The sequence below is a fragment of the Takifugu rubripes genome, chromosome 14, assembly GCF_901000725.2.
Source record: "Takifugu rubripes chromosome 14, fTakRub1.2, whole genome shotgun sequence".
NCBI classification, from domain to species: domain Eukaryota; kingdom Metazoa; phylum Chordata; class Actinopteri; order Tetraodontiformes; family Tetraodontidae; genus Takifugu; species Takifugu rubripes.
The window spans coordinates 8,635,791-8,648,614 of NC_042298.1; the positions used below are offsets into that span (position 1 = coordinate 8,635,791).

Genomic DNA, 12,824 nt, shown 5'->3' on the forward strand with positions numbered 1-12,824 from the left:
CATCGAGCGATGGAGTACTCCTCATGTCCAGCAAGGGGGCGCTCTCGAGGTGAAAAGGGCGAACGCCAACGTTGTGGTTTCCCCGTTTGACAGCAGGGGCTTGTTTTACGGCACAAAACAACAAGGAAGAGGCTTGAAAGAGGCGATGCGGCAACAGAGATAAACGAGCAGGCGTTTAGGTAGCTGTGGGGCGGCCAGCTTTGCCTCTGTCCCCCTGCGTTTGCGAATTAAGCGCCAGGCTACTTGAATATCGACTCAAGCGCAGATGTCCGTCTGTGCCTTTGCGCGTCCCTGCATTTGTTGTTGTTAGCCGCTAATGCTAATTACAGAAGTTGTGAAGCTAGCTGGCCTAGCAAGCTAGAACTGCAAAAGGGATAGTTGGTCGAATAACTTGCTTGACTTACTGCTGCCAGGCGAGAGCACCTGGCAGAGTTTGGCTAATGGAGGCACCGTCGGCTTTGTTTATTAAAGAGCTGCAGCTTTGGCTAAGAATTTGAAGTGCCAGCCGTAGGAGTTAACCTAGCTTCCCAATTAGCCACCACTAGCTTTGGAAGAATGAGTAGGAAACACCATCATTTTAAAGGAGCAGAAGTAAGCTGCTGCGTGAAATACTTCTTGTTTGGATTCAACATTTTATTCTGGGTAAGTAAATGGCGATAGTGTTGGTATCATAAAGTTGTCTTCAATATTGGGGCAAAGTTATCTTAACGTTAGCGGCACTGCTGTGGTATCATGCCCGAGCTCATCCCTATCTAAACCAATGATGATGGCCATCAGGAAAGGTACTTTATCTCCGTATAATTCAGCAGTTTCTGTCATTTCAAAGTTTCTGTCATTTGAGATGAGTTGTCTTGATAAATTCCCAAAGGGCGACAGTCAGGTGTATTACAGGCTTAACATTTAACAACATGGAAATGTGAGCCCTCTCTCAAGTTTTCTGCCCTTCCTTTTGTTGTCTTATCCGCTTTGCTTCTTTTCCCGTTCTACCTTTGCAAGCGCTGAAGGATCGGTGCCATTGTTGGAGTTTGAGAAATGTCAGACTTCTCTGCATTGTCTGGCCAGACGTCTTTATCCCCCCCTTGGCCTGAAAAGTTCCTCTGTTGAGCCTGCTTCGACCCCCCCGCCCCATGTGCGCCCCCAGTATTATAGCGTCTGTGGGTGAAGGGATGGCGTGTCTGTGTGTTCCTTCCCACACTCTGTTAGGGGGAATAAGCCGTATCGGCTTGAATGCTACCCTGCCCTTCTCGTTCCAGACAGCCCCCCCCCCCCCCCCCCCCCCAGCGTCGTGCTCGGGCTCTTCGGGACACCATTGTTCCTGTCACCAGCACACCCACAATCACAAAGAGCCAGGGTGGTAACAAAGACCTCCGGCCACAGAGGGCGTTCTGAAAGTCCCACTTGTGTGTTCATTCCGAGGAACTTTTACAGGGAACGGGAATCTCCATCGGACGAATGTTCCCTAAAAGTGTGTAATTCATTTATGCTGATCAATCAACGTGGCTGTGGCGTCGTGGAAGGTTCATTTAGTTGGTTTTCGAGAGTCTGACAGCAGGTCCGTGCTGACAGCCTTCTGACTGAGCCCAGTCTGAACCTGTGGAACACGTTCTGGCTTGCAGCCGTTTTCCTGTAATCATCACTGGGAGACGTCTCCTCCCGCCTCTCTGCTGAGGGTCGGACAGACGAGAAGAGCGAGACCTCCCCCGGTCCACAACGTCCTGTCCTGGGGCGCCCTTGTCGGGCTCAAAAATTGAGAGGGAACGCTACTGAAGCACAGAACATTTGGGCAAAAGCGGAATGAAATCGAGCGCTTGGCCGGCCGCTGGCGATCTCGTCTTCCCGGCCCCGGCAGCGCCGCAGCTCTCCGACAGCGGCGGCTTTCCTCGCGCTAATCATCTCATTGCACTTTAAGCCGGCGATGGGGAAATATTTTGGAGCTCTGCACGTTTTAATTTAGAGCTTGTTAGGTTCTAACCGTGGGGCTGAGGTGGTGGTGGCGGCCTGCCGTTGCCTCCGGGGGGGGGGGGGGGGGGGTGACATCAGCCCAGCGTGATGGTAGCTCACCGCTAAAGTCACTAAAGAAGAATGCAAGCGTGAACTCAAGGCCACGAGGGCCGGTGAGCAGCGTGAAGAACGTGAGCTTTGTTGGCAGAAATGTGGCTTTTGGCTTTCCTTCATTCTTTTCATACCTCCCAACGTTATAAAACGCTGCGTCTGAATGGGAAGAGCCGTTCCAGCTGCTGCAGATGTGCAGCCTAAACAACAGATGCCTCACGGAGAAAGGGCTTCCTGCCAGCTGGTATTGATGGTGACGAGGATGAAGATGCCGTTTTGAAACCCCCGTTCAGCTCCGCCACTGGCCGTGAACACGTGCCCGTCCTGAGGTCTTTGCAGGAAGCATGAGGTTGGTCTCCTGGTTAGTGGAGGTTAATGAGATCAGCCGGCTTCGGGAGTCTCCGGCTCAAGTGTTGAGGATCTTCCACGTCCCCACAGACAGGAAGTGAGCTCATGTAAACACTGTCAGGACGTGTTTAGCAGCGATTCCCTGGAATAAGCCGGCCAGTCGCAGATGGATCCATCTAAGGGAGTCGCAGCCATGAGCGGCGCCGACGGCGTGTTTAAATGACTCCACAGAAAGTGTGATTCCAAAGGTGATCAGATGTGAGTAGAGGCGGAGAATATCCCGCACGTTTAGAGCTCACCAACAGGAACGTTCAAACAGGGATTAGAGATCGCACATGACAAATATTCCAAACGGTACCAAGAGTCTGCGCTTTTCTCAGGTTGCTGTATTTCTGGAACACTGGTGTGCAGAGGTGTGGGTGGGTGTCCCCCCCCCCCCCCGACCTTTTCTTGCTGTATCACATAATTCCCAGTACAGCAGAGAGGTGGAACGCTGCCTCGCTTGTAATTCCAAGGCTGTAAACAGCTCCACATTTCTCTGGGCCTAAACTCTCCGTGAACTCTGACCCCCAGGGTATTTCTGGGATCCTTGAAGGCTGTAAAGTCAACAGAACCTTCACGTACAAACCAGAGGAGGACTCTTCACAGCCATACACGCCGTTTACCTCCACAGGAACAGCTTGTCAGAACAGTTTATTATTTATTTAATTGGCAGGGAAAGAATTGGAAATACAGACATGAGGGCGGGGGGGGGGGGGCAGCTTGTTTTTCTGGTGTCCAGAGGTGATGTGGTTCTGCATGAGCACTTTATAATCTGGGCGACTGCAGATACACGTGTCTTTGTCGTTGACTCTGCTCCCGTACTGGAAATGGGTGAGGCTCTCGCGGAAAGGGTGATGTCATAGTCTACTATGGATCAGAGAATAGCACCAGAATACGTCCCCGTTTTGTTTGCACATGTTTCCAGGGAGACCCCTGTCAGAATCTAAAGTGAACCCACCACACCCACGCTGTGCCATGAGCTGCTTCCACACACCGAGTTTGGGTTCTGGCGGCACTTTGATACGTGGAGGGTTGCTTTACATGTGAATCTGCTTTGTTTTGCAGTTACTGGGAGCAGCGTTCTTGGGAATAGGCCTGTGGGCCTGGGCGGAGAAGGTGCGTATAAACACAGGCACGCACACACCATTGGAGAGCATCACCACTGCAGCAGCAGAGCTTAACGTCTTCCCCCGCGTTCTGGGCAGGAGCTTTACAGAGCTTCACCTTCCAGGAAACAGTCTGGAATAAACAGAATTTGGGAAGCAGGATCACCCCCCCTCTCTCTCTCTTCGAAACTTTCCTAGTGAATAAAACATGTCGCTGCAGCTGTGATTTAAATGATCCGTTCAAATGTTGCGTAGGCTGAAATTAGCCTGTCGTTTAAATCTACATGCAAACGGGCCGTTATTGGGCTCGGTGCAGCGGCACCAAGGCTCGGGTGTTTTCATTAACCTCTCTTGTACCCCCCCCCCCCCCCCACTCCCGTTAGTGTTCTTGTTAATGATCAAAGCCGCACCAGTTGCTTTCAGTAAACGCCGCATCAGCGTGAAAGCGTGTACTGATTAGTGCCGGCCGGTCCAGAACTGTGCAAAATGGCCGCTCTGCCCCAAAGTACCTTGCAGGAACAGCATGAATAATTTGAAAGGATTAGCTTGAATGATGAATAGTGGATGCTAAAAAAAGGAATAATGGGGACTTTGGATCTCATTTGCTGCATTGATCAGTTTCCAGCCTGCAGGGTTCAGCCCAAACAGGCAATAGTTTCAGGTTGTGTTGCTTAAGATCAGATAAACAGGGTTGCGTCTGTGGGTAGATGAGCTCCGGCAGAGGAAACAGCCTCTCTTGTGGTTGTCAGCGAGTGTTGTGATGTTTGAACTCCAGCGGCATCAGCACGCAGATTAGTGATGCCAGCGGCGTCTGTCTGATACGTGCACCATGGGTGACGGCCGACCACGGTGTCAAATGTGGTGGTGCCATAGTCCAGCGAGCCCGCGCTCTGCCAGGGACGAGGAGACTTCTTTTGTTAAAGGAACCCACCAGAGATGGACTGGTGACATGTCAGGCACCCAGCGCCCTTCAGGCTGCCGTGGCGGGATGAGCAGGGAGGTCTGGCTGTGGAAACAATTTGTTTTGGATCTGCTCTCCGGGACGTGCGTGATACGGATAGACCGCCGGAACTTTTTCTTTGCCGCTTCCCTCTGGGGGAAATTAATTTAACCATCACTTACTGAATTCAACAGGAACTCAGTCTTTTGTGAAATGCAAATTGTTCACTTCTTTGCTTGGAACGTGATATAGCGCCCTCAGAGGGAGCAGGAGATGGGGCATAATCATCTTCCTGATAGAGTCAGCAATTTGTCCTCAGTGTGGCAGCAATAATTCATTCAGCAGTGAATCTCCAGGCATCACACAGAACCAAGGAAACGGTGGAACGCTTTCCTTATTCCTCTTATTCTACTCTCACCTGCAGCACTGACTGTGTTGGGAAGCCTCCACATCCTTCACTCTGGTTTTCCCTCTTCTACTGCTCAGCTTCACGTTCAATGATCAGACAACGAGAGGAAGAATTGATTGATTTTATTATTATTGGTGAAACTGGTAACCCTCCTTTCTTGTCCCCCCAGGGCGTGCTGTCCAATCTGTCATCCATAACGGACCTCGGGGGCTTCGACCCTGTTTGGCTCTTCATTGTCGTCGGAGGTGTTATGTTCATCCTGGGTTTTGCCGGTTGCATCGGAGCCCTGAGGGAGAACACCTTCCTGCTTAAATTTGTGAGCCAAGTCCTGATTTCCCGTGTTCAGAGCGTGCGCAGATCACACCAGACGCTGGTGCAACAGGTGTCGGTGGATGACGCCGACGCTATAGGCGACGGCGTTATTTAAAATCAACGTCTCCGGGGCTAATGATCCGTGCAGGCTTCCCCTCCGCCGTGTCCAGTTTTCTTCATTTGCCCAAAGGAACTACGGAGAAAATAATTTAAAAAGTTTATTGGATTTCATCAGTAGTGATAAGAATGCGTGACTGAGCGAGACCGTTTCTCCATGTGGTGGGCCAACATTCACAGCAGCTATTAACCCCAGCCAGTGTCCATTAGCCGCAGAGCGCCAGGCGTCAGTGCGAAGAGCTAATGTGGCTTTTCTGCATTTATCGTTCTCGCCGTCTCCTCTGCTCTTCACGTTTACTGTAAAAGGAAGATATAATAGCTCCTGAGGGACTCTGGGTTGTGCTGCTGCACTTTTCTCTCAGCAGAAGAGAACATGGCCTTTTAACCAGACCTGGAAATGAACCATACCTCAGACCTGCCTCAGTCTTGGTCCATGCAGCTCAAAGGTTTCTGGAGCTGAGGGCGCGTTCAGAAGTGTTTTTGAGCCACGCCCCGAGCGCCTGATCGAAGCGCCGTATTTACAGATCCTCTGTTTATTCTTACATGTTTTTGCGCTTCCCAGTTTTCCGTGTTCCTGGGTTTGATCTTCTTCTTGGAGCTGACTGCCGGCATTCTTGCCTTCGTCTTCAAGGACTGGATCAAAGACCAGCTCAACTTCTTCATCAACAATAACATCAAAGCCTACCGCGACGACATCGACTTGCAGAATCTCATCGATTTTGCACAAGAATATGTGAGTCAGCAACTCCTCCGTTTGACCAAAAGACGCCCTTGTGAAGTGTTTCCAAAACTAAACGGGATGAGGAATCCTCTCAAATATGGATCCCGTTATTAGAGAATGAAGCAATAATTGGCTCCTGTCTAAGGAAACTGGGATGTATCCCAAGGTACTATAAAGGGAATGAGCTTCCCGATGGCTGCTGCTGGCCATCATAGCTAAGATGAGCACTGCAGAGAAGTGCTTCAGGTGTAGAAGTGTAGAGAAAAAGGTGAGAAGTAATATCAAGAACTCTCTAAATGTACAGTTCTGAAGAATCCCCTCGGATAAATGCTGAAACCTCTCGGAAAAACTAAAGGGATTCCAGTTGAAGATTTTTCAACCAAGATTTCTCTTCGGTCTGGATGATTGACAAGTCGCCAACATACGGAATGTAGGGCATTCCTACACAGCCAGGTATAAATAGAAATGGTTCATGGGAAATTGGGCGCTAAACAAGATTAAGGCTGTAAACCAGTTAAACAATGATAAAAGCCAATCGCATAGGGTTGAAGGGATGTTTCAGCTTCAGGAAGGCAGCAGATGGGAAGAGATGGAAGGTGTGGGTCTGACTATTCTGGATGCTGATTGGTCCGCGATGTTGAACCGGCCAATCAGCACCACGACCCAGATTCCACGCCGTAGCTGTCATCCGTGAGGAACATACGGGGACACAAAAGGACAAGGAAAAGAAAACATCCCAGTGCTGTCGGAGACGGAAGGGTTCTGGAAACAAACTCTCGCCTGATGTAAACTATTATAGACATGTTTTTTCCCGTGTCCGTCAGCTGTCGGCGTTTCCTTTCTCAAGTTTAGTGTTCGTTCACGCCACATTTCTCTGTTTGTTGATGAAACCTCCTGGCTCCTCTGGTCTTTGACCCATGTCGCTGCGCTCTCAGTGGTCCTGCTGCGGAGCCCACGGGCCTGACGACTGGAACCTGAACATCTACTTCAACTGCACGGACCTCAACCCCAGCCGGGAGAGCTGTGGAGTCCCTTTCTCATGCTGTGTCAAAGACCCGGCAGTGAGTACACAAAAGCAAATACTTACTGTAACGTCACATTCACAGAAATCTTAAATGATTAATTGCATTTGCAATTACATGAAAACCTGATTTGGTTCTTATAAAAATACATTGAGTGGTTCCATCTTTTCAAATGAGAGAATTTCTTTTTGCTTATTGTTGACAATGCTCAGTCAAATTCCGCTAACGGTGGTAGACACTGTGAGACCGTGCGGTTTTCATGCGTTTACTGTTGTTCGTGCAGGAGGATGTCATCAACACACAGTGTGGCTACGACGTTCGACGCAAAAGGGTGTGTATCCAGATTTATACCTCCAGAGCTCTTCACACAGCCATCGCTGCATTTGCTCCGCTTTCTCTGTAGTTCCGCCTTTCAGAACCTGTGTCTTTGAGGATTCCTTGCTTCTTCCATATTCTCCTGATAAGCCAGAACCAACGGATCCAGTGTTCACCGTACAGTAACCGACACGAGTCCTGCGTCATTGACAGGCAGCGTTGTGCCATCAAACAGAATGAAATTCCTCCCGGCAGCGTTATCAGGGACAAGTTAAAGATCTATTTGATTAATATGATTTCAGCAGCGCTAAACAGTTAGCTTGAATATCAGTTTCATTCAGGCTTCGGTAAGGACGCACAAACTGTTGCTTTAAAGGGCGTTGCAGAAGCCAAAGGCAGAGAAATCACAGGGTTAAATAGCACACGGATTCCTCTGTGCGCCTCATGCCTTAATAACAGATTGTTCTTCAAACAGGGATAATTAGGATCCGGTTATAGCCCAGAGAGCAGCCTTACTACACTCTGTAATTGGCAGCTTGGTGGGTTATGCCAGTTCATTCCTGCTCCCTCCATGTGTGGGTGTGGTGGCTACAACTTACTGCACTGCAGTCAGAAAGATTGCTGTTGCTAGGCGCGCTGCAATAAAGCCAACCACCTGCCACTGGGTTGGTGTGAATTCATTTTCCCTGCGTGCTGTTCTGCTAACGTGTGCATCAACTGCTAATGATGTGCGCCGAGCTTCCTGCGCAGCTTGTTCCGGGCAGGGAAAGAGGAAGAGCAGCAGACGTGGGGAGGAGAGCAGCACAACAAAGGCAAAGGGCTGAAATAGCTTTAGAGGACATCCACAGGCAGAACAACATTGCTTTTCCTGCCTCTTTATTGGCTGCTCCTCAGGCTTCCTGTTACCTCTCATTGGCTCAAAAGTGGCTTTATGTCTCACAGGGAACACATTTTATATGGTCAGGTTATTTTTTGATGAACACAGAAAACGGCAACAGATCTGCGTTCCATTCTTCACTGGAATCGTCTAAATTGCACCTTTTAATTTTAATCTTTGAGTTTAGTCTGCAGGCAACATGGAATCATAGACAGCGCGATCTCTTTCATAACAGGAAACAGCTTCTGCCTGTTTGTTCACTCTCAACATGGTCCTCTAAATACACCTCCTTCATACGTTTCATGGCGCACAGGCAGCAACACGTAATCCCAGAATGACTCATTTAGCGCTCGCTTCTCATGCCCTTCTCTGCTGTGAATGAGGCCATCCTCAGGTTTCACATTGGTAACATGATGGTTCAGGAAGACATCCCTATATTGCATGCAGAATGTTGAATGTTTCTTGTTTTGTCTGGTTTTGAAGGAACTGGATCGTCAGCAAGACATCTACACCAAGGGCTGCGTGGGACAGTTTGAGAAGTGGCTTCAGGACAATTTGAAATTTGTAGCTGGGATATTTGTGGGTATTGCACTTTTACAGGTGAGATTGTTGTCCATGAAACCATGTGTGTGCTTGAAACTCATTTAAAAGTGACAATAAGGCTGATTTGGGCCATCAATGACACCTAGTGGTGACAAGGGGTAACGTCCACACCCCTCAACGGTGCAGCAGTGTGCTGTGTTTTCTGTGGTTCTGAGCTCATGTTCTGCACTCATCTGCTGACCTAATGTGCTGTATTCTTTCCTCTTTAGATCTTTGGGATCTGTCTTGCTCAAAACCTGCTGAGCGATGTCAAAGCTGTCAAAGCAAACTGGTGACAGGAGAGGTGAAGCCAGAGCCCTGCAGACCCACAGGTTGAGCCAGGTCAACACAGCACACAAACAATCCATTCAGCTCGGGACGCGGAGCAAGCCTGTTCCATTTTAAACCTTTCTACACGTGCACGGAACAGTTTACTTCCCTGTTTGTTTGAAGGGAGAGAAGAATATGGCACACAGACCAAGCAGTCAACACCCTGTTTACCACTCAGCTCGTGTTTGAACCCAAACATTCAGAGGATGGTCCCATTTACTTAAAAGTTCGACATTTTTGAGGGGGACAGATATATTTATAGAGCGTAGTTGAGTAAGCACTACTGTCAACTGAGAGATTGAAGCCATGGATTAATGTAAGAGGAGAAAGATGAGCCACTTTTAACCTGCTTATCTCCCCTTCCTGCTGCAGGGGAAACATGGGGAACCGGCCAAGCAAACAAACAAACAAACAGATTTCTCTGGGTTTTGTGTTTGTCCATCGTGAGCTTCTGTGACCACTGAAAAGACTTTGAACACTATTTGGTCAGGTCTCCAACTCAAAATCACTTCTGGACACCTTCATTTCCAAGCGTAAAAGTGCCATTTAATTCCAGTGATGTTTTTGTGTCCCCCCCTCCCCCCTCCTATTCTTTACATCAAAAATATCTGCCTCTGCATCACAATACCTCAGGGCCTGGCCGAAAATATATATGCTTTCTGCCGTCATTTATCATCATAGCTAGATTTATTATGTTTTTGCAGCCATGTGTGCTGAATCTCGTTACACTAACATTATGCAGCAGAACACTGACATGTCTCTCTGTTTGCCCTGCAGTGATTGTATTATCAGTTCACATATTGAAGGATCGTGTATTAAATGGAACAGCCTGTTGGAGGTTAGGGTGGAGGTCTATGCTAAAGAGAGCGCCGTTTTTAATGATAGTTGAGATTATCTCTGAGCATCCCTCAGGCACATGGGATTGCTGTTTGGGGCCTTTTTACTCAAGCTGTTACCACGTCCGTCTTATATTTGTCGCAGAGTGAAATAATATTTTAAAGATGTTCTGAGTGTTGTTTTTTTTTTTGTCTTTTTCTTTTTTGCTTTTATTGTCTAAAACCTGTCCATGAAAACAGCACCTATCAAGCTCCAGTCAGCTGCAGCTGCTGTTGCTGGTAGTTCAAATTGAGACCAAATTGGTTCTTTTCTTGCCAAGGACTTCCTTGGAAACAAATCAAGTTCCGTTGAAAACAAGGGAGTATTTCCACAATAACAATTTAAATGGTCAAAAATGTGAAGTTCCTTTGGTGGGAAGTACCAGTTGAACCCAAGCTTCTGCTATATTATAGCTCTATCCTCACTAATGTGTCTTTTCTTTGGATAGATTTCTTTTGTCTGTTTTTCTAGCGAATACATTCTCTTAGCTTTACTAAAGATAGCCTCTATAACATGAATGCTGCTTTAACTAGATTTAGGATGTATCGTACAGTAACTTGCTCCACGGCGATGATGCCGTGTTCATGTTTCCAGTCTGGTGGGACGCGTCTCGTTAATTTGTACTTTCTTACCTGTATCTTTGCTCATTATTATAAAAACAGCGAAACATGGCCTCGTAGCTTTTTCTTCTATCTGAATGTACTTTCTTATTTGACGGAGGCGCTTCAGAACGTTGGCCATTTCTCCCTGCAGGGTGCGTGTGCACGCCACTCTTGTCTTGTGCCGGTGACTGAGGTATGAAGCACAGGTGGGGTCTCCGGCTGTCGGAGGTCGCCGGCGCTTTCAACAACACGCTTATTTCCCCCGAAGTGACGTCAGGAGGCACTGCTCCTTCCAGAGCGGTTAGCTTAAACGCTGACGCGCGCACGCGGCCGTAGTCAGACATAATCTGATGCAGACGGCGGTCTCAGACGTGGCGATCGCGTCGCTGCGGCAGAGCTCGGCACGTGTGCAGCGGGGTGACGCGTTCCTAATGACGTCTCTCTCCCCGCGCAGAGGGGCGCGGAGCCTCTTCATTTGGGCTCTGTAGGTGTGATCCGTTACAAAGACGCTGCCGTGTTTACGTGATATGCTGTGATTTGCTACACTCCCCCCACCCCCGCTAACACCCCCACCACCCCGAGTTCCCATCATTCTAAACGTGGGTGGGCCTCTTTGATTCACAGACTGAGTTGAGATCGGTTGAAGCCAGATCCCCCCCCACTCACACACACTCACACACACACACACACACACACACCTTTTTAAGTCAATCTATTGAAGGGCGGGTTGAAACAGATGTGCGCTGAATTAGATCAAATCTTTGGGGGGGTTCTCATTTCACTTCTCTCCTCTGTTGGAGAGTTTGTTTAAGATCTAAAGATCACCCGCCTCTGATGAGTTAAAAACAGAACCCCCCCATCTGCTTCTTCAGGGGGGAAGATGGCGAAGCGGCGTCGCCTCTTGATTGAAGCTGAGAATCGGCAGATGGAGGCAGAAGTTGTCCACAGCGCTGCAGCACAGAGCTGCAGTGCTTCAACTGCTCTCTCTTCTCTCTCTCTCGCTCTCTCTCTCTCTCTCTCTCTCTCTCTCTCTCTCTCGCTCTCTCTCTCTCTTCTCTCTCTCTCTCTCTCTCTCTCTCTCTCTCTCTCTCTCTCTCTTCTCTCTCTCTCTCTCTTTTTCCTGTGTCGCTGTTGCTCTCTCGTTCGCTCTCTCTGGCAGCCCCCAGTCTGCCTGCTATGCTAATATTCAGGCAGCCACCTTGGTAATTAGGACAATTACACCACAGTGGCAGAAGCAGGATTTTAATTCAGAGACTGCAGATTTAACTTAGCTGAGCTGTTTGGGGGGTTTTTCTGTTTTCCGCCTCATAAAGTGGGGCAGGGAGTCTTTTGTCCTTTATTCTAACGGCCTTTTCTTCACGAACCCTCGGTTGCTTTTTGAAATCCTCTCGAGGAGCCTCATGCAGACCATGAATGTATCTGTCTGTTATCAGCACTGGCCGACGACTCCACAGACACTTATTATCAACCCGTTTCAGACAAGCCATATATTGAAATGTCTTTTTTTGTTTGTTTTTTTTGTGGGCACAAAGCACCCGGTGAGGTTTCAGCTATGCCTGACATGGGTGTTTTATATGAATTTGAATTATCGAACCGTTAATTGTTCATTGCTGTGCAGGTTTTTATTATCCTTTTATTGTAAAGTTAATTTAGCTGCAGTCGTATTTAGACTTCCTGTGTAGAATACTAATCTCAGCCCGCGTCCTTTCTGCTTTGAAGCGGGTCCCCACCTTCAGCCGCTCCTCTCGAGTCCTTTCAAAGGCGAGCGGCCACAAGTCATCCAGGAGCTGATTGAGAGGAGGCTGAGGAGCAGCGTGATTGGCTTACACAGCATTTCCATATCTGTGATATTTGATCAGGATGAGGATGTAGCTGGAGTGAAAAAAACCCTGATTTGTTTTTTTTTTGTTTTTTCCCCTTAAGATGAGGGTGTTTGTTTTCTGGAAATTTAGTCACAGTTAATATATTAACACCGAACAGAATATTAACACCGCGATGCCCTCCGCATCCCTCGTTCTGTTGCTTTTTACGCGAGCCTATCTGTGACTCACGTCAGACCTGTCTTCAGTGTAGCCTTGTAAAGAAATGTGTGAAAACTGTGGGACGCGGTGTGTTACACTGTACTTTGTGTTTAAATCTGCCTCTTTCATATAATAAAGGAATTATCATAAGA

At 48.3% G+C, this 12,824-nt stretch overlaps 1 protein-coding gene across 1 annotated transcript; it reads left to right on the forward strand.

Moving 5' to 3' along the window:
• The first annotated feature begins 66 nt into the window (after window positions 1–66).
• On the forward strand, window positions 67–12,824 carry tspan17 (tetraspanin 17). Its single transcript, XM_003970516.3, has 8 exons — window positions 67–642; window positions 3,508–3,558; window positions 5,067–5,213; window positions 5,889–6,059; window positions 6,983–7,108; window positions 7,353–7,400; window positions 8,745–8,861; window positions 9,074–12,824. Exons 1-8 carry the CDS (start codon window positions 556–558, stop codon window positions 9,137–9,139), a joined length of 813 nt encoding a protein of 270 aa, XP_003970565.1. The 5' UTR covers window positions 67–555; the 3' UTR covers window positions 9,140–12,824.

What these genes read in the sequence shown, in the direction of transcription:
- tspan17 (XM_003970516.3), top strand. Translation starts at nt 556, where the DNA reads ATGAGTAGGAAACACCATCATTTTAAAGGAGCAGAAGTAAGCTGCTGC. An exon ending in TGTGGGCCTGGGCGGAGAAG is followed by an intron (nt 3,559 to 5,066) that starts GTGCGTATAAAC and finishes TTGTCCCCCCAG; the next exon opens with GGCGTGCTGTCCAATCTGTC. An exon ending in TGGGTATTGCACTTTTACAG is followed by an intron (nt 8,862 to 9,073) that starts GTGAGATTGTTG and finishes TTTCCTCTTTAG; the next exon opens with ATCTTTGGGATCTGTCTTGC.